This window comes from Melanotaenia boesemani, chromosome 11, assembly GCF_017639745.1.
Source record: "Melanotaenia boesemani isolate fMelBoe1 chromosome 11, fMelBoe1.pri, whole genome shotgun sequence".
In the NCBI taxonomy this organism is placed as follows: domain Eukaryota; kingdom Metazoa; phylum Chordata; class Actinopteri; order Atheriniformes; family Melanotaeniidae; genus Melanotaenia; species Melanotaenia boesemani.
The window spans coordinates 20,708,037-20,732,573 of NC_055692.1; the positions used below are offsets into that span (position 1 = coordinate 20,708,037).

Sequence of the window (24,537 nt, forward strand, 5' to 3'; positions counted from 1 at the left end):
ATTTCCTAGTTTATGCAATTTTCACATTGTCACAGTTTTGATGAGTAGAGTTGTTTTTTTTTTTTTTGTTTTTTTTTTATTATTTATAGGCAACCGTATATAAACACAAACTAAAACTCTCAAAACAAGAGGATGCTGTAGTCATGCTCAAAAATAAATATGATAAAAATAGCAGTCAGCTCCCCATATCACTTCTAATACAGTTGTCCACACCACACTGTTACTACATTGAGGGCATTTGTTTTCATTTATTGACTAATTGGGTCCACAGAGAATCTGGAGTAGCATGTCTATTGAGCCAACAACCAAAGAAGTTATTTAAACGAGATTCACAAGCCTACAGTCAACAAAAGACCAGTGCACTGAATGCTCCAAACTTTACACAATTATTCTGTCAAAACTTACCGATGCACAATTTTAGATTGTTGCATTTGACCTTGTGAGTGCTTCTTTTTGTGAGCCACAAGTGACAAGATACAAACAAGATTATTATAATCATATTAATGATTATGACCAGTTAAAAATTAATAAGTAGCACACATTTCTGTTTCAAAATATCACACATTCAGTGTTTTATCTTATAAAATTTACATTTACAAAGAGTGGTTATGACAAAACAGAATAACTGTTTAAAAAGGGTTGCGCTATAAAACAAAAGACAATATCGCTTCCATTATTATTATATATGTATTCAGCATTTTCACAGAAGATAACGCTTGTCTGACTCTGAACAAATCAGGCAGTTTGCTCATGGTTGTGTGTGATAAATTACCTTTTAAAGACTAACTACAGAACTTTCCAGTTTTCTCAGCCCCCTATAAACTGCTGCCACGTTTTGTGTTCATAAATGGCCGGTAAAGCAAAACCTGGCTACAACATCAGGTGGTGCCCTGCAGAAAAAAGTTGTGTAGTTTGGCTTCTCAGCCTCGGAACGCTGCTGGGCAGCGACGGCTCCAGAAATGCACATAATAGATGTCACTGTCAAATATTTAATAGATTTTGTAAAAACTTTTGGATCTTAAAACATTTTAAAAAGCTTAAGTGTGTTTTAAAACTTCTGTATCTACCATTGTGATATATTTTGTTTTGAGAAGGTGAAAGTTCACAAAGAAGTGTAAAATACTTTCTTTTAGAAGTGTTGAAGTCCTCAAGGGCTATCTGCCCCAATTCAAATGTTCAGTGACTGCAGCACTGAGTATATGAGGCAAGAGGTTAAGAGACTATGGATTTTCAATTGATTGGAACTTGGTTCATATATCTTTCGTACAGTCGGCTAGTAAGTTCTTGTCACCTCCATCATCTCATCATCACTGAGGGACAAGGACCTCGTCTCCAGATAAAATGATTTTTTATCTCTTCTTCACTGTCTCAGGCTTCCATTTTCAGCCCATAAAGTCTGCTCGTTGCTATATGTGTAGCAATGGAAGAAAATTAAATGCAGAAAATTAAATCTTTAACTTACTTGCATAGTCTTTTAGATTTCTGTCTTGAGAATCAAAGAGTGACAGTATCTAATAAATAAATTAAAAGTTAAAGTTTTTTATTCTTCTTTAATGTTCTCTCTTAACTAAACCTCATCATTAAGTTCTAATAATAATCAGTTCCTAACTATTAATACATTAATTTTCCATGAGGTCAATTACAATATCAAAGTCCAAACAAGCACAATATCCCAAAACTGAATCATTCTTCTCTGACGGTGTTTACATAGTGTAGCTTGGGAAAAGTATTACTTCACGGGATACATTTACTGGGGTTTGTTTGCAGCAGTTTATTGTCATTGACAACCTCAACACTGTACCGAGATGGCAAAACAATAAAAGCAATACATAGAAAGCTTGAGAAAATACGGCAGTGCGCAATGTTAGCAGTTCGTTGCAACACATCAGATGATAGATGTTACACACACCGTGGTTCTTGTTGATTTCCAGAGGACATGGCAGTCTCCACTCGGCACCTCCATCAAGAGATCAGTCTCTATTTCACCATTAAAATGGGTTCTTAATTAGCACTCTCCATGCATCTCCAGACATAAAGCAGGAAGAAGGCCTGAAAATGCCCCTTGGCAAAGTGAAGGCAGAAAGATATTAATTCCTGTGACACTGCCATCTGGTGGCTGGAATTTACAGCATATTTGGCATTTCTTAATGCACAAATAAATCAACAAAATAATACAAACTGCGGCAGAAAACAAATCACAAGCCATAAATTTCACAAAATAAAATAAACAACACTTCTAGCCATTTGTAGAAGACTTTAAAGGGGCATATCCTACGTCTAAGTGAAAGATTATATTAATAATTTATCGCCGGGCTACAATTGTACACCGGGAGGTCTGACTAATGGCTTTATGTGCCCAATACATCATTTAGTAATGATTAATAGATCATTTGTAATCGTAGCAGACTGCTCTCCAGAAAATGACTCCATAACTTGGGATATTCAAGGAATATGTGACCTCAAGTGGTCCTGACAACAGCTTTATAAAAGTGTAAAAATGAGGCAGAAGGTTGCTTTGTAAAAAGAATGTGAGTTAGTCCTATCCATGATGTGTAAGCTGAACTGTCCAAGGCTGCAAAAAGAAAGTGGACTGGGAGTATAAATCATTTTGTTAAAATATTTTTCTGTCTTGGAAAAGCAAAAAAAAAAAAAACAAAACATATATGTATATATATATATATATATATATATATATATATATATATATATATGTGTGTGTGTGTGTGTGTGTGTATAAGCAAACATGCAATGTCTGGAGTGTTTCAGTTTCTATGTATTAGATTTTTCTGGGTTGCAGGAAGAAGCCCTTGTTTTTTGGGTTTTTTTTGGGGGGGGGCTCATGTTACTGCTTTAACTAGCAGCTATAGCCTACATGTGAACAGCAGGAGAGTGTTTATTGTGATCCAAACCCTGTAATTTCTGCTCACCCAATAATATAATGTTTTACAGTACAGGGGTGGAGACAATCCTGATGGGAACAGGTTCCAATATCCACTTTTATAAAAATATCTGTCTTTATATTCATATGGCAAATCAGGGAGACTTCAGATTACACTGCACTCGCTCTGAACATGGTCCTCATTCATCCTATAAATCCTATCCTTTAAAACAAGACTTTCAAGATCATCATTCTAGTTCTCTGCAGCACCATGATGGAAACTGATGATTTATTAACATTATTTGTTATAATTTTCATAACATTAATGTTTTTTTTAATCTTAAAATGTCATGCAGCATTTAAATTATCTGACACAATTTTATTAATTTAAGTACCATTTGTATACTGTTATAATTGGACTGATGGCAAACCTTCAGTGCTGTTGTAACAACTTCATTTCTTACACATACTGGCAGTTATCTCACTTAAGTAAACAATTTCATTATATCAAACAAGTACCTACCCCTAATATATATATATATATACATATATATATGCCCAATCTGTCTCTCTGTCTTTCTCTCTATCATGGTAAAATAAAATTATTTTTTCTTACACAACCATTTCTGATTAGAGTGTGTTGTTTTCCACCTCAGGTTTACACAGTTTTGTGTTGCTTCAATCTCTTCACTCATTTTATCTGTTTGTTACTTTTGACTAATACAGTATCTTTTATTTAAAGGAATAGACTTTGCATGCAAGTTTGTGTAACATGAAAGATAAGGTAGTGAAATATGTCTGACATAACATGATGTATAACAACAGGATGAAGCAGCAACATGTAGCAAAGCACATATGATATTGCAAATATTGCTGAAATATTCTACAGTATATCAGTAACTTATGCATTCACAGCACATTTTAGTGCTATTCTAACAATTTTTTTTAATGGGTTTAACTGAAAGTGATTAAAACTTTTGCAGTGAGACAGTTTTTTTGCATTGATTTTAGTGTTAATATTGCCCTTTTTTCTATACAAGGTCTTTTCCACCTGCTTAGCTAATGTCATTTAACTATACAGTATAATAAACTTAAATTGCAAAATTATGTCTTAATCATTAAAGTTAGATAAAAATTTGAATCATAAAAAGGCAAAAAAAAAGTAGACTCACAGTTTTAGCCACATGAAAACCTTGTGCTCTTCACTGATTTAAACTAGATTAAACGCCAAATTAAAGGCATACACTTAAGAGAACAGACCATCAGAAAGTAGCCACTCCAATTTGAGTGTAGTATCTTTATTGATCTCACTCTAATGAAAAGGACAACCAAGTGATTTCTTCCTAATCAGCTTTTAATTGCAAAGTAGCTCCGCTCATGCAAGTCACAAGCCGATGACCTGCCCTGCACTGACACTTTGATAGAGGAATCGTTACTGGACAGTTCAGCTGTCACCACTGTGGGTCAACCCACAACTCACATTTTGATATCCTGCCACAGCTGTGAAAACTCGCCTCAGGGAGATCGGATACTGGGAATGGTACACCACAGTATATCCATTAAAGCAACTTTAAGCAGTAAAGAGAATGTTTACTAGGAGCTAAGTTTAATGAGTGGAAAAGACGGCAGTGTAAAGCCAAGGAACTTTTATGTACAACATTTATGGGCAATTAATCTTGGACTAAAGTTAGGGTAAAATGTAAGGCAAAGTAAAAGATGCAACCTTGTGTGTAAATACAGAAACATAAACCTAACATTACTGTAAAACTAGGTTGTCAGCTTCTTTGGGGTTCTTGGCAGGAAAATAACCAACAACAAGCTAGGTTGCAAATACATTTAAATTCAAACTCTGATAGGTTAAGTGCTTAATAATAACAAATAGATAAAAGAGACATACCAATATCTGAACAAGCTGTCAGGCATTTCAAAAGATAAATACAAAAAGAAAAAAAAAAAAAAACATACACCATTTTCACAGATATTTTTATTTAGTCAAACTGAAAGAGTTTTTATTTGAAGCAAAGTCATTTTGACTGTACAGTTAGTCAACCCCCTCTGCAGGCTTGAACATAACCAGTTTTACATTGTGTGTTTTGTAAATGACGGTTGATACTTGGGTGGAGGAGGTAAGAAATTATAACTGACCAGTCAACACAAACATACAAAGACAGCATGGCTTCCCACTTAGCTCCCCTTTTGGACCAATAAAATTAAGTTTTATAATACATGTGACAAGCAATGGTCAATTCAAAGGAAGGGTTATTTGATCTTCATGATATGCAAGACTGTAATGTGCCCGTGGACATCTTTGTTATACCGTACAAACTGTACAGGATACATTATTCAAACTCATCCATCATGCAAACTTTCTCAGGGCTTTGTAGCAGGCCTGTTCTGTGATACATGCTCACAGGAAGCCAACTACAAAGCTCAATCAGAGCAGATGCTGGTTAACATATAGCTATCTGGCAATAAAGCATCAAAGAATCAAAATCTAAAAAAGACAAAACATGAGTGAGACAAAGTTTTTTTATGCTTATTCTGTGCCCATGAACCTACAGAGTGACAGTCATTGATTCACACCAGGAACAATTGTCTTATAATAGTAAACTACAGCAAAGGCTTTCAGTGGAACTTACAGATATTACCTAAAATACTCCTGTCTTTAAGGTCAGTACAGAGTATTAATATACCATATATATATATATGCTAGTATACTATATATATGTGTATCACACAGCCAAAACCAGAAATCCACTGCCAGCTCTCCAGCTGATTAAAATGTTTGTTTTGTATTTAGAGTTCTTATGGAAATTGGAAAAAAAAAATGCTCTAAGACACAATAACACCATGTCACGTTCAATGCAATATGTTTTTATTGTGCTACTCGTCATTTTGGGATGAGTAGCACAATGTCTGATGTCTGATGTCACTTTGTTTTTGTAAGCATTAAATGTGATGTGATGTGAACAGTAGTGACTCTTCAGTTTTGTCAGGAAATCAAAACTGTTGGAGAAACATGAAGTTTTAAATTGTTATAATATATATTTTTTATCTGTAAATGTCTCATTTTTTCTCACAGGCTGCAATCTCAGAGCGGAAAATATGTGTTTAGAAAAATTTGAAATGGCCGAGAGGCCGAGACCTGGCAAGTTTTAAATGAAACATGAAGAGGAAAAGTGGTTGTGATGACTTTTAGGCCTGTTTGTGCATCTTGAGAGCTTATTCAAGAGCAAAAACCACTACAGCCATCAAAGCCTTATTTTAAGCATAGAAGACTGACCAGTATGGTTTAACTAAATTACAGTACCTCAGGACTCGATTATTTCCAGTTATTCATCCAACAAAGCATCATTGTTTACTCATAGCAGTCTGCAGATACATGTTTTGATGTGTCATGTTTTAATGTAATTGGCATAACAAAAACCTTTGTAACTTTTTTTACTTCCACATATTCTAGTATCCTGTAAGAATATGTGGTGTATACCTGCACATCCATAAAGCTGCTATGTGAAAATACCCACAACCTCTTTAACATTTAATTACTTTACAATTTTAATCCAGAATGTTAACAAAGGCTGAAAGCCCCTATAATGGCAACTAATTTAGAGCTCTGTGTTGTTGCCATAGCTCATAATTATTGTGGATTTGAATTAATTACACACATATATTGCTATCTTAAATATTTGCTCTATTTCTAAAAAAAAGTAAATAATTAGATGTTACTGTTTACCATGTCAAATTGTCATATTTGAAGTAATGATTTGAATAATTGCCTCACTCATCTGACGTTTTCTGTGAATGATCGTTTTTATATACCACGTGGCCAAACATTTTACATTGTGGGTTAATATGAATGACATCTATCCTGAGCTTTTTAATTGATTCAGTTTGGAACTTCAAGACAACACAAGGACATTCAACACAAATTCTATGAATGTGACAGCTGAGACAAGGAAAAAGAAAATAATCTAAACAGATATAAAAATGAACTTGCACAATCATCTTTTAGAAAAAAGTCCAGCTATAAACAAATATTTGCTAAATAAAAATGAAAATTCCTTGTTAGAGCAATAAAACAATTCTGTTTAAACTGCAGTCCTTGCTTGTTGTCTCACATATCAGCATCTATTGTAAGCTTTTGCAGTATGTTGTTATGTTTCAGAAGTACTTAAAAATGCACATAAAAATAGGTCTCTAAATCAAAGCCATTTGCTTTCCGGGCTGGAAATTTTAAATGATTTGTCTTAATATACATTTATTATTCATGTACCATGCAATTTCTTAGGCTTTTACATATAATACAAGAGCATTAATAGTGTGTTGATTGATGGAGCAATGTCAGTGTCCCATAGGGTAAAAGCATCGCTTGAGGAGGTGTAGTAATGAAATCAAAAACATATTTCATAATGTGATAAAATGTCATCTCTACATGATACCTTAGACAGTTTAGCTATGACATGAACTTGGTTAATTATGTCCAATGAAGCACGACAGACAGATTTCACATCTTTGTTAAAAAGTGACACTGTACAATACTTTTCATGGCAACAAGTTAAAACCACAGTGAGACCCCTTTACTGACTCCACCCCACCCATAGATATTATAGAAGTTCATTCCAAACAGGATGGCAAATCTTGAGAATAAAAAGACAAACATCACGCTTTAAATAGGAAACTAAGAAGTGGAACGGGGGCAGGTTTTAAACTATTGTAGAAAAGAACAAACAATAACCCACCGAAAGTTAACACATATTTTTGAAAAATCCGTTGGAAATTTATTTTTTTTTCTTCTTGTTTCTTTTTTCTTTATTTTTTTTTTTACAGGTTGAACAGTTTATTTCTGAAGTACTGCATCATATACTCCAGTATGCCAAGGGATAGGGGATGATGGCCAGAAGGATGGAGGGAAGGGCATTACTCTTCCTCTGTGCATCCCAGTATTTCTACACGCAGAGTGATCCTGCCGTACCACGACCAGGGAAGGATCCGAATGAGACGGGCATAGATAGGAGGATCTATCACATTCTTTCTGTGCGTCTCGTTGTCAAAGTTCCCCTGGAACACCTGAAGAAAAAAAAAAAAAAATGGTAGCATGTAGGAATTTGTTTTTTAATACATAAATCTCAACAAAACCTGAACTTGAAGGCAGATTCCTGTCTGTAATATCTGTAGGAACTACTCATTTCATTACCATTTTAACACTGCAGCGATATTAAAATAAAATTGCTCTGAAAGTAACAAACATAACCAAATATGATGACTTTCTTATTGAAGGGCAAATGAAGAATATCCTTTATTTTCTCCCCATATTTCTTTGTTACCTTGAAGATGTCATGGCTGAACACGTACTGAATGGAGCCAGTAAGAGGTTCCATTCAAATACTGCCTGTTTGAGAAAACTCACTGAAGCCGGTCCTATTCTTAGTAATTTTCTTTTCTTTTTTTATATCACACGTGAGCACATCAACAGCTTTCCTCCAGAGGAAAATGGCACGTTGTTAAGGTGGCACAGCTGGAAGCAACGCCTTCACAATCAGTGAAAAACATCAAGTGCCATTTCTCCTGTTAAATGAATTGTGTTAGTAATATGCACATTAGAAGGCATTGTGTTCTTTCAATTATGTCATACTTTTTTAAACATTTTGTTAACATTGTAATAAAAATGCTATAGTGGATGTCAAATATGTTGTCAAAAACAAACAAAATAAAAGGTAAATGAATAAAAAGACACAAAACCGAAACCACATGGTGTGCCGCTACTGTGCCTCATATCAGCACTGTTACATCTTTTAGTAAGAGTATAAAACTGTTTAGAGTGATTTAAGTGTATGCGCCAAGTTCAGATTAATTAAATAAATAGTGTAACCATTTAAATGAAAACAGTTTCTTAAAATAGATTCTGGACTGACAAACCATCACATGCATACAAGTGTAATCATCACACTGGGATATATGCTCCATTACTGATTATTAGAAAGCTTTGGCCTGTGCTTGAAACACAGCAGAATCAAGTATATTAGGAATAAATGCATGTTCAGGCAGTGCATCACTGAAGGATCGGATCATTTCAATTAAACAGTGATCATTATGCCTGTGTAATTGGGATGTAATGGGATTCAGTGTTGTGTGGAATAGAAAACCAGCAGGCTAAATCCAAACAGGTGCTGAAAACAGGGATTTACATTTTTTTGAGTTAATTTCTGGCTAATTCTGTTTCAATATTCATAGAAGCATGAGAAATTTGGCAGAGCAGTCGCTTAGAGTTTGTGTTACTGGAGCAAACATTCCCAGACTGAAGAGTCCATTTTCTATTCTAATCTGACCAATTTACTCAATGTATATAACAGACTTAAATGGTATAATCTTACATGAAATTTTCCAAGTCACAGGTAAAAGGAAAATGATTTATGTCAATTCTAATCAGTGCAAAAGTACCTGCAATCTTCAAACTCCACAGCAAGAAATAAATAACTTCCACTTTCAGATAAGTTACTTGAGTGGAGAGTGTGTGTGTATATATATATATATATATATATTTATATATATATATGAAGCAAATCTGGATACTCCCTTTGTAAATATATAAATATGTGTTAAACTGCAATTTTCTATGTTAAAAAATAAAATAAAATAAGCCACTTCATCCGGACATCAGCACTAATAAACACCCTTTTTATGTATTTATCAAATAAATCTCAATATGTATGAGTTTCAGCCAGAAACCCATACATGATCCTTTAGAAAGCTGCAGTGTGAAATACGGCTTTTAGCTGTCATATACTTCATGGACCAGTTGGTTATCACCTAGCTGAAGGATACGTACAATGTAATTGTCCCCAAGCAATATTCAATAATCTGACAATGTATGAAACCTAATTTCTTAGAAGTAATGTGTGGGTTTCTATTAATATGCCTGTTTCATGTTATTCTTTATACGGCAGGTTTAATCCTGTCATTTTTATGGCTTTTAGGGCTTTTGTAACTTTTTATTTCTAAGAAACTGTGACAGGTGCACGCTTTCATTAGTCTACTTATTTAACATGTCTGCTGCAAACACATGCAGGTCAGCTTTTCATCCTACATCGTTTTTCATCATCTTCCTCCTGCTGTGAAACCACTCTGTTCTGTCTGTCTTATCGTTACCGTGGCCCAGAGCTCAGCCTGTTGTCAGAGAGTTTGCATCTACAGACAAGCACACAACTCATCATCACATGGCATTCTGCTCTCTACTTCTTCCACTTTTTATCCTTATTTTAACAATGTCATCATGCTTTGATACATATTTAGAACCTCAAAGTTAAATAAAATAAATATATTGTGTTATTTTGTGCATCTACATAAAATATATTTATCATGAATAATTTGAATTTTTTTTAATTCAATTTACGAAGAAAATGAAATTACTCTTTTGTGAAGCATATACAGAAACAAACTTGGCTGACATACTTCTGAGAGTAACCATGAAAATAAGTAAGGTGTAATCAGGATACTTCAGAAAAACTGTCTGATTGAGTTTTAGTATGATAATAAACCAATGTGACTTCTTTATGAAGCATTTTAAACTGTATTACCTTTTTTTATGTGTTTGTCTCTAAACCTTGTTCATCTGTGCTTGCTGTCACTCAGAAAAATGATAACAAATAAAAAAGAACAGTAATAACAAAACAAAAACAAAATAGAACACAACAAATTCAATAGTTTGGATGATTGTATTGTTACCAAGTACACATGTGACCTAAAATACAAGCTGGCCCTTACGTCCAAACATGTGAGGTCAAGGCATTCTTTGAGGACATTCGTGGATACCAGCTCTATAGTTCCCCAGTACAACTGCCCATAATTGATACCAGCATGGAAACACGCAGCTGGTCGGGCCATATGATGGAGCCCTAACCTCATTACTGTGGGCTGAACAGGATCTGGTCCATCTGATTAAGAGATTCGCCTGGAAACAACTCCCATTGTCCCAGGAGCTACAGTGTGTTATTTAGTGGATTCATCTTTATTTAATCATCATGTCTAATAAAAGTTGCAACTTTAGATATTTAAAACAAGTACAAAAGTACCACAGCAGGTGTATCCACTGCCCTGCCCTGTTTCACAGATTAAACACATCAAGGATCACGAAACACCTTTATTACAAGCTCTTCAGTGTTCCCCAACTGCACTAACTCTGACTGCAATGTGACAGGAAGGGTACACAATAACATAATATAAAAGACAGGATCTGACGGCCATAAAACCTGAAGCTGATCAAAATATGACAAGGACCTTTCACAGACTGTCTGGGCAAGTGCACAGCGTCACAAGCCATGTCTTCAAAATAGACTATCTGGAGCTGGATGTACCAAGTAGCATGATAAACGGACACATAATCTTAGGAGGAAACCAAAAATATAGAGATGAGCAACATAATAATAGAATCAATGACAACAACATGTTGACACAACCTAAAGTTTTAATAATTTTAAAAAACAAAAGCACATAAAACCAAAATATATATTGTCTATTGACTTGGAATTATTCATAAAGCAAATCTAAGCATGTTCAAAGCATGATCACTTCCTGCAGAGTACAAAGCATGTATATTTTATATCATATTTTGCTATATAAGCAGGTAATGCAGGGCTATAATGTGTAGAAGAAGCCATTTAAGTGCAATTCTTATGTATAAAATATATTTATAAAAGTATGCTAATAATGAATAAATGCAGTTCCTATGTAAATATTTAGCCAATATTCCACACTCAAGTATCTGCCCATTATGAATACACACACTATCATAAGTCAAGTAGCAATACCTGTCAGATTAGACACATGAAACCACCCAAAACATCTGAAACAGCTAATAATTATCAACATAACTAGCTCCAGGTCAGAACTAGCATCCAAATAGTGATGACTGTAAAATGTTAAGGAGAATGTGACGATATGTCATGCTGTGTGAAATGTTAAGGACTGAAGTGTCTTCTTTTAGCGGATGCACACCCATCACCTCTGTTTGCAACCATTATTACCTGGTTAGATTTGGTTTGGCTAAAAACAGTCAAATTGAGAGGACAAGGGAAGAAGAAAGAAGATGAAATTCAAAGTCTAGACAAACAAAAAGCAGTCACAGAGCAAGCACAAATACAATATAACATCTAAACAAACAGGTGTGTCACATCAACTTCACATTCTCTGTACTGTGTGTCTTCTGACTAAATCAGAAGCTACAACTCAGCTCTGAAGTATCGATTTCCGTGGCTGGTAGAGTCAGATATACACATTACCAAGAGAGGGCTTGTGTGCTCCTGGAGCTACAGTACAATACTAGCCACTCTCCATTATTTAAACCAGCTGGACAGGTCATGGGATCATCATGCGCTCATCTTTTTGCCCTTGGCACTCATGTTGCCATCATGTGGCGATAGTCTGGAAAATGCACTGTACTTATGTCTTCACTGAAAGGTGAAGTGTGGCCTGCCACCTTAGAAAAGTCAGTTTCACTCAATCAGACTGTGGCACACAATTAAGCCTCCTCCAACATGTTACCTTGTTCAGTGCTCTTATATTCCTGAGCATCCTGGGACTCACAGCCCATAATTTATTATAACATCAAGACTAAATATGAATGTTAGGGGATATTTTTATGATGATTGTATAATTATCTATCTGACCCACAGAAACACTCTGACCTGAAGGATACTGGAGGCTCTAATGGTTAATTAACCCCATGCCACCTGTGAAACACCACTGAAAATAAATCAATTACTTTTGTACTTGATTGTCACCATGAATAGAGCCGTGTAAAAACTGACACCCATGAAAGAATACTGCTGCAGGAGCAGTCAACATAGCAACCCAGGTGTGAAAGGTAAATGGATAGCTGATTGCAGGAATTATGGGATGTTCAAGGATTGGACTACATTGTTACTTGTTTCAGTAGAGAAGGCAAACGAAGCCCTATGGATTTCGCAGAGGGATATTGTTGTGTGTGTGCGCTGTTGCGCCCTGCTTTGACAACATCTGTATTCTGACAGAGCCCCCTCTCTCAATCTAGATCTAACTGCCTGCAGCCTCTGCCACACAGGAGCTGGAGGGAGAAGCTGAGAAGAATACTTACAAGCCTCCACCACTGTGCTCCAGCCAGACACTCAGATGTGCACGCGGACACACACACACACACAGACACACACACACACACACACATTCACAGTATATCCCTGCCAAGTCAAGCGTTGTGTGGCAGGAGGAGCCTCGGGAGTCGAGGCCAAATATGTCCTCTAGCATTAATGGCTGCTTCAGCCGACTGAAGGAGGAAAACACCTTGAAGTATCATACATCTAAGCAGCCACTTGGCACTCGGAAGCCTTTCTAAACATGCCTGCCCTATAAAAGAGAGCACACTTACTGGGTTTATCAAAGGTCCTGCTCTCAATTACACAACAACATAGAATAGATTGTATGTGGTTATCAAAAGGGATCCTATGCAGCACTGGAAAACGTGGGGAAATGTGCTTATGATAAAAAAAAAAAAAAAAATCTATATATAACAGTTTCCTGACATGCAATCAGTGGTTTCCTATCATGCTATATTAGATGATGCTTTTCCAGATGTGCAGAAGGCAACCAGTGCTCAGTGTTGAAACTGCAAGTATGAGAATCCCACTGAGTGTGCATTGGCCCCTAGACAACGATTCTCATGGGAGTCATAAACTCATCTAGCCACAAATTTGAACTTCAGATGTAGAATAATATTTCTGGGCATCAGCTGCAGAACTGTACCCACAATAAGCTAAAGTACATACATTGATAGGGGGTGATGTACCCTAACAAAGTGCTGCTTTAGAGCTGTTATGGTAATTCAAACAAAATTAAAGTCTCTCTTTTGAAAAGCTACATCCTAAAATACCAACTGAAGTTGTTGAACAAACTCAGCACACATTTCTAGAGCAGATTTTATGGCAAAGTTGGAAAATCATATCTGAAGTTTTTATGTGCAGAGACTGAAGGGCATGGACTGGAGTATAAAATATGAAGGCAAATAAGATACTTACAAATGCACCAAAACTGTCACATTGAATTTTTATTCTTAAAGGGACATTGTGTGACATTTTCTGTTGTTTACTGGCCAAAACCGTTGTCTGCATGTACATATGTGTTATCATTGGTGTATTATGATGTCTGCTAATGATCTGACGCATTCCCGTAAGCAAAGAATTTTAGATTTGTTCATGCACATGACGGGTAGGCCTGTAGGGCAGCACCATGGCAGTCTGCCATGGTGAAACTACAGCCGACAAGGGAAAATTGCACCAACTACACGTTTTCCCTTTGAGCCAGTGATTAAGATGCAGTAGGGGAAGATAAACGATAGACGCTTACTACCCCAGCAAGTTGGAAAATCTGTTAAACTGTTATTTACAAAAATGCAGAACTACATAAAATTCTGCAGTAACAACACGTTTTCACCATTGCCAAAAAAGCAAAAAAAGGGCATTTAAAAAGCAGGGTGACCTGATGATACATTAAAGGAGGATCAACATGGGGCTAGCTATCCCCAGGTGGAAGAAGCTTAAGAAGCAGAAAGTAAGTTAAGAGTAGTAAATGAGCCTTTAGCTAACTTTTTTCATTAGGTTATGTTAGACAGTCTTGCTCGTTACCATGGGCAGCATAACAGTAGATACTGCTAAAACACACCACCTCGCTGGCACAGAAGTGGATGTTCACATGGTTTCAGTCGCTTTCATAGTCACCGTCAACACCGACTTTCAGTTGTGGTAAAGCCAGACTAAAAGCCGGTGGGAAGGCCTGTAGAGATCCGTTCCCCCTGTGAGAACCATTCTTCCTTCTAAACACAGAAGAACGATGTCTGATAGTTTGATGGGATGCAGTTTGCAATATTAATTAAACAACGAACATCTTTACCTAAGTTAACGCTTTCTGCAATGTTGTCAAGGCTTTTTGACATTCAGAGGCTACTGTTGTTGTTTAATTAACTGTGTTAATTCTTACACAATGTCTATTTAACTAGAAAACGTTAATAAATGAATGTGAGGAGCTTAAACTTTCCTTCATACAATTAACTTTTGCCAGCTTGAGTGTTTAACCTTATATAGGAGGTCGTGTAACCAACCAAAAAAAAAAAAAAAAAAAATAAAAGATTGCACTCATGCATGAAAGCATTCCTTCTACATTAAAATATTTCATTTGAGAAATCACATTTGAATTGTTTGTTCAAACCTTTCTAATTTGTTAGCATAAATAATGCATAAACACATTAAGTGGAATTTTTACACATTTAATTAGTTAAAAAAAATTTAATCCTTACATACTTATTAATGCAAGGTTTTATAAGTTTACAAAATGATCATTAGTGTGTGATCTTAGATATTTTTAAATATACATGTTCAAGAAGATAAAACCTGAAATAATGTAGATTAAAACAGCTGAAATATGCATGTACAGATATGTGTGCATTTTGCTTTCTGATTTCTGTAGTCAACAAATCAGCATTGCATGAAGAGGAGGCAAAGCTTATCTTTCAATAACACAGCAAGCGAGAAAAGCAAACACAACATCTCATGCTACCAGTATCTGAAAGACAAGAGGCTTCCGCATTAGCAGCAACCCTGTGCCTGCAGCTCTCCTGATATCAGCAGAGAAGCTGCTGCAGCTCTGCACTGTCTCTGTTGTCGTGGGCGATTGCGATGGACATGTGAACTCTGTTGAAGAGGAGTAAACAAGGTTTTCTGCATAGCACTGGCCAAGCCAGGTTGACAGCGGGAGTCTTATCTGATCCTAAACCAAGCAAAGGCAATAGGACAGACCAGACAGGCTCCGTCTAAGTCACAGATAAGAAAATGCTTATGGGAAGTGGTAAGAAGAAGCAGACAGCTTCCAAAATGGACATCTTCACAGTTAATACCTGTCATTTTGACGTTTGCTGTTCTCATGTTTGTCTGACTTAGGTTTGCTACTCATGCTTTTTTCTGCAGATGACATCTATCCAGAATACCCGTCTCTGTGATTTATATTTCAAATGTATAGCTCTCAAAATATACACAGCTATATGTGTTTCTGAATAGCATACCCAGTCAAGTAATTTATATGCTGATGAAAGTTGTGTTTGATCAAGGTCATCATGGGGTGTGAAAGCAACTTACCTTGTCCTTCCCCTGTTTCTCATCTTGATATACATCCCACCGCTCTCCATTATTACTGTAAGCAACTTTGTATGAGCCGACAAACTGGACATGGCCAAAGTCTTTAGCTCCCTGGGTGATGATCCCTGTAACTTTGGTTGGCACAAGCAAGTCCACCTAAGAAGAGAGAGATGGAGAGAAAGGAAGGCAAACAGAGCACAATCATTAATTCCGTGCTCTGGAAAATGAGAAAATAAAAAAAAAAAAACGTTACCAATGGTCACTTTAGATAAGAAAGCGTTTATTTTTTTCTCTTCTTTATAAATCACAACAGAAAATTTTGCGAATAAAGAAACTGTATGCAAGTCAAGTCAGTTTCAATTATTCACGCAATATTGAACAACAAGGCTATGTCCACATCCTCAACTCAGCAAAACAGAAACTGCACAGTGCAGCAGCTTCTGAAACCTACTCTGCTCCATTTGGGTTAATTTTTAATAGCATCTCATTTGTTGCAAACAGTTTACTGTGCAAGGGTTCTTTGTAGTGGACATACAAACATTTATAGTTATTAGCATTTTAGTGTTTGTATATGTATTCTTCTTATATATATTTTTAAGTACTCATTAGCCTCAACCTCAAAATCATGACGGTCTGACTGACTCTGCAGCCAGAGGAAAATATTCTACCATTATGTCTAAATAGGCTTTAGCTCTTTATTTATTTTATGGTCCCCCCAAAGAAGATATTTTTACTGTGTTAATTCTGTCTAATCAATAATGCATGTAAACAAACCTAAGCATATGTGAAGTATAACGTATTTCCTAACCAACTGCTAAGTTGAGAAATATAATGTTCAGACAGTGGGACCTGCAGAAATACCTTTACATTTGAGCAGCAGTTTAAACAAAAGGTATTTTATTGTTTTTTTTTTATATAACTGCATTATATAATTTCTTATATAGTTATTAGGGCTGTCAGATTATTAAAATTTAAATTCAGATTAATCACAACTTACAAATTAATTAATCATGATTGATCATAATCAACAAACTGGACATAATTAATCATGATTAATCACCATTCGCAACTATGCCTGGAATTTGCCCGTTTTTACTGCAAGCCAATGCAAACAAATATTTAGTGTTCCCTTGGGTAAACATCAGATGTCCAAGGTTCAGTAAATGTAGCATGTAATGTACTTTTTTATATATGGTGTTTTGCACCATCTCTATCATGTTCTAGATCATAATGTAGAATTCATACATCATCATCATTATCACATGGTGATAATGTGTCATAAAACCACCAGATGTTAACAGATGAAGGTAAACAGCTGATATTGATGAAGAAACTGAAAAAAAAATGATGATCTGGTTAAAAACACAAAGGTCTCACTTAAGCCCCCCCTCCCCTCTTCCTGGCCAGTGCCCCTGTCTGCCCCGGCTCATATTTCTGAAGAAAACTCTGGATTTTATTAATTTCACTGTTGTTTTAGTCAAATAAACGCAGGCAGTTATGCAGTTCTTTGATTTCATGATGTTCTTCGGCCTGTTCACAGTACTTGTTTGTGTTTGCAAGGACCTCAGTTGGAATTTTTTATCCTGGGCCTCCAAATGTTTTTTTCTGTGGATTCTCCAGGTTCTCAGATACCTTGCAAACATCAGTTGTGGTGTCATCTCTCTTACTCTCGTGATCATCAGATGTCTTTGTCTGCAGTGCAGGGAATTCCTTACTGTTCAACAAAATGCTAGAGTTAGACTCCTGTAAGGTTGATGGGCCTTTAGACAACTTTGGTTGGAAAGGAAATCCCTCAATATACTGTGGTCATTATAGGTTTTGAACATCGCTTTATACATCACTTGCCAGTTAGGCTCTGTAGATGAAAGGTTCTTTTTCTCGCGCCGTTTCTTTTTTTGTTCATCTCCTGTTGCAATTTGTTTCTGAAAATACAATTCTGCAGGGATCCCGTAAAACCTTTTGGATCCAGCTGCTTGCTCAGAAAGAGTTTCTCCATGTCCCTATATATATACACACACACACACATATATATATATATATATATATATAAATTGCAAATTACTCACAAAAACTACTCAATTACAGCAATTTGAGCAAATGTAATTGGTTACTTTCCACCTCTGTTTTTATGTAGTAATAGATGCTTCTTTTCGTGACCTTGTCATGGAGAGTTATATTATGGAGCTTTGGGACCACATGGGGACACCAAGATTTATTTATTTATTTTTCTTCTGTATATGTGTGAAACAAATTCGTAATTAACATCTAAATCAACATGTTGATAGTTTAAAAATAATACAATAATGCAAGCAAAGAAATCACTATTAGCACCCCCTGGTGGGTCCATGATGCCATAACATCACTGTCAAAAAATACCAGGATTTGCATCTGCCTACAAAGTAAAAATCTGGTGAAAATTAAAAATGTAAAATATCACAACCTTTTTTGCAAATGAAATGCTAACATTAAATAATGAATAGTTTTAAACTGTAATTACAACTAAATTAAAATATATAGTTGTAATCAATGTAAATCAATGGAACAGTTTTACCCATGGAAAGTCTCGAGAAGAAGCATTTGATACTAGAGTAAAAATACAATGAAATACAATATTTTTTATTTATTTTTTTTATTTATTGATTTATTTTTGCTAATTTTTGACATATACAAAACTCCATTTAAAAGGTTAAAAATGGACGAGGATCACCAGAGTTGGGTTATGGGATTTGTTATGTATTATAAAACTTATACGTAAGGGATAATGCCCGACGAGGTGTCCACGCGGAGGCTTTTGCATCAGACGGTTGCCTCTGCATCTCCATTAATTTATGATAATGGACATCGGGCATTATCCCGCTTGTACCATGGTCACTTATGAAAGAAATATCAAATCACTTATTAATACTTTAATGTTGTTTTTTACTGTTAAAATCATAAGTTTTTTACAAGAAGCGGCTGAGTGGACTATTTAATATCTCTCGTTGTGATGCGTTGCCAAGGTAACACACAGAACCTGCAGCTCGGTCGGCCGCAGCTGTTGTGTTAGACCTGATCAGTGGAGGGAAGGGAGATGATTGCTTAACATTATGTTAGGTGACACAAGTATCATTTCAGAGGGCGGGTGCAGCTCTTACAACTTGTGTGAGTCCAGAGGATGATGCGACATTTTGTTTCAAAGTCCACAGATCGTTTCCTAAATCGTTTTTATTGCAAGAAATATTATCCACCATTCACTCTGACCATTAAATGTGTATCAAGCAAGTAAGTCTATCCTAAATCGTTTTTCTAATATTATCCACCATTCACTCTGTATCAAGCAAGTATGTAAGTAAGGTAATCAAGACAAAAAGACAGGCGACAACCTATTTAAAATGAAATACAACATTGCCGTTGATCGTGACATTTAATAAAGATACTGGCATGTCGCGGTGCAAGGACAGAGATTTAACGTTTGTGGACCCCGACCACTGCTGAAAAAATCCAATTAGCCTGCAAGCTCACAGTGATGCGTCACAGACATGACCTGGCATGTCACCAGCCCAGCATTTGAGTTTCTGTTGCCATGGTTACAGTGAATAATTAGTAAATAAGTAATTCAAACAAACTGTCATTTAAAGGGTTAAAAAATGGACGAGGATCACCAGAGAGGGCAAAATTAAGTTGTGTATCTATAAGTAGGATCTGCGACAGATGTGTATACGGAGAATATCATACACTAGGATTTCTTAAAGTTGTGTATACGGAGGGTATCCAATACTAGGATCCGTCACAGATGTGTATCCGCGGCATATCCTATACTAGGATTTGCTATATATGTGTATACGGAGGGTATCCTATAATAGGATCTGTTACAGACCGGATATTCCTGTATATCCCCGGAAATATGCCGCAGATACAGAGACTTGTATCCTCTTGGATCTTAGGTCTTTTTGTACAGTGCCCCCCTTCAAAACTTTTCTAGATCTTCCCCTTCATAGCTGAAGTACAAATCCTTACTGCCACCTGTGTTTCCCTACTGTGTTTGAGAAGGTCCTGCCAAAAACAATACTTTGGGGTAAATATGTGCTGTATGAACTGTTACATCCCCAGGCCTTCCGCCTGAGAATGTACATAAAAGCATGAATGAATGCTACGACTGACTGACAGGAACTAGGTCCAGCTGGAGAGACCCGCCTGCCATGCTGAGGATTGGACAGCGGCATTCACTTCTGGGTTCCTTTGGCACCGCCCACTCCTGGATTGGACAGCTCGCACCGCACCTCCACCGGCACGGCCCAATCAGATCGCTGCGGGAGCCATAAGATGGAGCTGCCAACGTCAATCGGGGCAGCTGTGATTCATTGGACTCACAGTGTGCCAAGCTGGGATTGTGATAGACGCTGGTCTGTGTTTTGGATTTGTGGTAAAACCTGAGTAGTTTGTTAAGCTTGGAGATTCCCTTATTTTGGTTGTTTGCACGATTGTGCTAGTCCTTAAGAGTTGAGAAAAGACACTCCTCTTTTGTGAATATTTTGAGTTTGTATAGAAGATTTTGGTTTCTATTTAGAAGAGCTTTTGTTTGTTATTTCTTTAGGAGATCTTCTGTTTGTTTTGTGATATCCTCGTTAAAGAGTTGAAGTTTGTTTTTTTGTTATTTTGGCTAACAAGACTGTTTGTTGTTTGGTTAATGGTAATTTACCTAATTAAGGACACCTTTTGTTTGGCTGTTTGTTTCTTTTGTTACCAGATAGGATATAACCTGAGATAGGACACCCTTTGTTTGTATTTGTTTGTTTGAACCCGGTTTTTGTATAATAAATTATTGTTATTTTTATATATCCTCCCTTTGGTCTGGTTCATTTCAGTTTGTTATCGTCCCTGATCCCCTAGATCTGAGAAGGGGACGTAACAGAACCATGAACCGCTAGATTCCTCCTTCTCAACTAAACGAGAAACAAAGGCTACAACAGAGAAGGTACTAACGACAGAAAAGCCAATCGGCTGATCACTGACAGCCGTCGTGATTCATGGAACAACAGGAGATGGAGAGGAAGAGCAGAAACATGAGAAGTCCAGGAATCCACTAGACCAGCCACGTTTGTCCACAACACAGGAAGAGAGAGAAAAAAAGGTGCGCGTGTGGAACCCTCTCAATGCGAAAAGTGTTGGAGTTAAAACATCATCATCCTCCACAGGGGCGACACCCATGTGTTACTCCATCATTGTTGTTTTTATTCTCAAATCCATCCATTTCTTTCTTTAAGGTATGGTATTTCCTTTATATGTGATACACTGTCTTTGAAGAAGTCCTTTGTTTTCTACCAAAATAAATGTCAGAATATAATTTATAAATAATTAATAGGATTGCCAGTGATATAAATGGCATAAATGTCACTGTAAAACTATCTTACTTATCACACATCAGCCCAGCACCAACCTGTTATCAACAATGAAAAACAGGCTTCACTTGACATTTTGCTGTGATACATAAAGGCACATAGACAGCATGAGAGAAACCTAAGCACACAGATTTATTTCTTTAGCATGCTCTATACAATACTGACACAACCATACATCACACTAATTGGCCCGGTCACCGCCCAGCATATACTGTGTCACGCTGCTCTGACAAAACAAAACAAGGCGGGTCCCTCGAAGATTAAAAAAACAGGCAAAAATTGTAATGCATGAGCTATGTGTGACTCAGTTCTGCTTTTGACACGTGGCAGAACACTGCGGTGCATCTTAGCACATTACCCCCATCTTGTTCCTAAAAAAAACAATAATTTCTTTCGCAGAGCGGTGATGTGAATATGAGATTACTGATGAGGATTTGTCTTTCATAAGGTTTCAACAATACTTCACAGCTTCTTTTCCACCTATTTGAAGATCAAGATTTTCTCCCTTGATATTATAGGGCCTCTCTTAAGGCTTTGCATCCTGCTGTGTATATAAGGGGGAATGAAAAGCTAACTTTTGACTCTCTAAAAAGCACCTGGGTAAATTAAACCCAAGCCCTTCTATTTGTGAGATATAAAGTCAATGGAAGTAGGACAAATGGTTGTATCTGGATGTTTTTAAATCATATTGTGATTACAGATATGTAATTATTTAGATCCTCCACAGTATATATGTACTTTTTTAGATGTTAATTTACTATTCATGGAGTGCTGCCATCAAATAAATTCTGCATATGCTTCCATTTGTGTCTAAACATACTATTTATTTCTGTTTCAGCTGGGGCTAGCAGTGAAGAATATTTCCTTGTGATGCATAGGAATACATTTAAACAACAACTCTGCTATATTAATAATAATGTCACCACAAGCCCCTTAAATAAAGGGGTGAGGAAGAAATGGTGTCAGGTGCTGCTTGGCTGATTCAGAAGGCCTTGACATCTCACATTGGGAGGCTTTGATTATGCTCCGGTTGTGGAGCATGGAGGTAATCTTGCTCAACCCAAGGAGTCAAGTCTGCCACCAAAACAAAGGCACGCTTGAAGCAAAACCTGTAATTGCTGTCACAGGTAGCAGTCAAAAAAATACAGCTGCCCCTAGCGACGCTGGCTCTCAGCACTTTGATGGCCCAAACTGAATTAAGGAGTGAGATAAGCTTGTTAAACCAAGGTCTCTCCTCCAGCCCCCACCTTCTGTTCTTTCTTCCATCACACTTTCAACCCCATTCGCTCCTTCACAAGCTTTTACCTCAGACAAACTAGGAATCTGTAAAGTCTTTGTAGCACCCTTTGAACGCTTGTGCATAGATGTTCCAAAGAAATGAGATATGAATCAATTTCAGGATTTTCCTAGCTGTGTTTAGGATTACTAAATTGGATTAACATAGCTCTTATCTTATCTTAACATAGTCTTACCGAAAACGAGGTAATGCATCCAAGAGTGATGGGGTCAATTATGTATTTGCACTTCTCTTTAATGGGAGTGGGAAAGGGGCGACATTTGTGCACTAGTGCCTGACAAACATTTCTGGTGTCTCTGTTGCTCATTAATACAAGAGTTGGTTTGTAAATTTCATGTTGCTATTTGAAGTGGCTTTGCCGATGGAGGATAAAGAGATTAATGCAGCAAGAGGCGGCTTTATAAGGAGCAGAATGAGGTGCAGTTGTCTTTTTAATGAACACAGTGGATGTGTAGCAACCTGCTAACATTCTGCCACCAGCTGTGCTGATCTTACACATGATGAAGATTCATTTAATCTTCTCATTCTGAAGGGAATGTATGTGTGTGTGTGTGTGTGTGTGCGTATATTATGCATACTTTTTGGTATATTCTCATAGCTCACAGTGCTGGATTCAGAAATACATGCACAGAAATGGATGAGATATAAAGAGGAAAGTGCTACGGTCCATCAACTCCACAGCAGGGCAGCAATCATTAAAGCTTAAAGCCATAGCGGGAGAATGAAAACACCATATTCCTGTCCTCTTCTCACCACAGGAATTTTGGATAAACCTATAGCAGTTTCATTTACTTAATCATACGCTGGAATGCTTAACATTGTACTCCTCATAACTAAACCGCTTGAAGTATTACCACAGCAGTCATTATTAAGTCATTATCATTCTAAAACAGAGTCTCATAAATGCTTCTCATAAGACCAAGACCGCATTAAAATAAAATCATTGAATACTTGTAAGTTCAATAAGCATATTACTCAAAGGAAGTTAAACCTGCAGAATTCAGAATGAATGATAAACTTCATTCCCTGCATCAAGCATACTGACTGTCAAACTTCCACGTTTCCAGGTAGCACAGATGAGTCAGCTATCAAGATCTCACCTGACAGGGTCCCATTTGCATTAAAATTGTCATTAAGCATCATGTCCACCTGTTCTTTGAACTTACATGTACAGTACATGTCACAAGCACACTAATATATATTAGTATAAGTTAGTTACTTTCTCCATAATTATTCCTTTAACTGAAAAATGCACCTAAAATGACTAACATAATTATGGATGAAGCTGCAGTCAGACAATTTCCAGACAGATGGCTGACTGACTACAGCACTTCTTAGTGTAAAGGAAAGCCTGTTTGTGTCATGAGACCTTTCTGAGTTAAAAATAAAATGCTCACTGAGGTAAGCTGGCTAAGTCCATTCCATAAGAAGAAGCAATGGTTCAAGCTTAAAAAAAAAAACATGAAATATGATTTTTTTTTTCGCTTTCTGTGTGAAAAAATGTACAGGACAGTGCAAAAGAACAAAAGAAAAAAAAAACTGGAGAAATAACAACACATGGGGCAGCATAACTGTGACCTTGTAATCACACTGTTGCCTATATCACCATGGAAACATGTACTTCTCAAGTTATAAATCAGTGTGGTTAGTCCATCTCAGAGATAGTAAATATATATATTTTTTTCTGGAATTATTGTAACAAAGAAAAGAGAGAAGACATCAGAGAGGCCACATTGGCAAATTTATATTCACATTATGAGCAAAACAGATGCAATAACCCGGTGAGCACTGGATGAGATTTCAATGTTGCATCTAGTATGTAAGAAGCATAAA

At 36.5% G+C, this 24,537-nt stretch overlaps 1 protein-coding gene across 3 annotated transcripts in view; it reads right to left on the reverse strand.

Annotated features, from left to right (window-relative positions):
- Positions 1-4,844: 4,844 nt before the first annotated feature.
- LOC121649494 (EGF-like repeat and discoidin I-like domain-containing protein 3) overlaps positions 4,845-24,537 on the reverse strand; it is a 113,082-nt gene continuing 93,389 nt past the window's right edge. For all 3 annotated transcript variants that reach the window (XM_042000364.1, XM_042000363.1, XM_042000361.1), the window contains 2 exons: positions 16,030-16,185; positions 4,845-7,945 (listed from right to left, as the gene is read on the reverse strand). In XM_042000364.1, the coding sequence (XP_041856298.1) occupies positions 7,796-7,945; positions 16,030-16,185 (306 nt within the window). In that variant the 3' untranslated portion in view covers positions 4,845-7,795. The remainder of the gene's footprint in view (positions 7,946-16,029; positions 16,186-24,537) is intronic.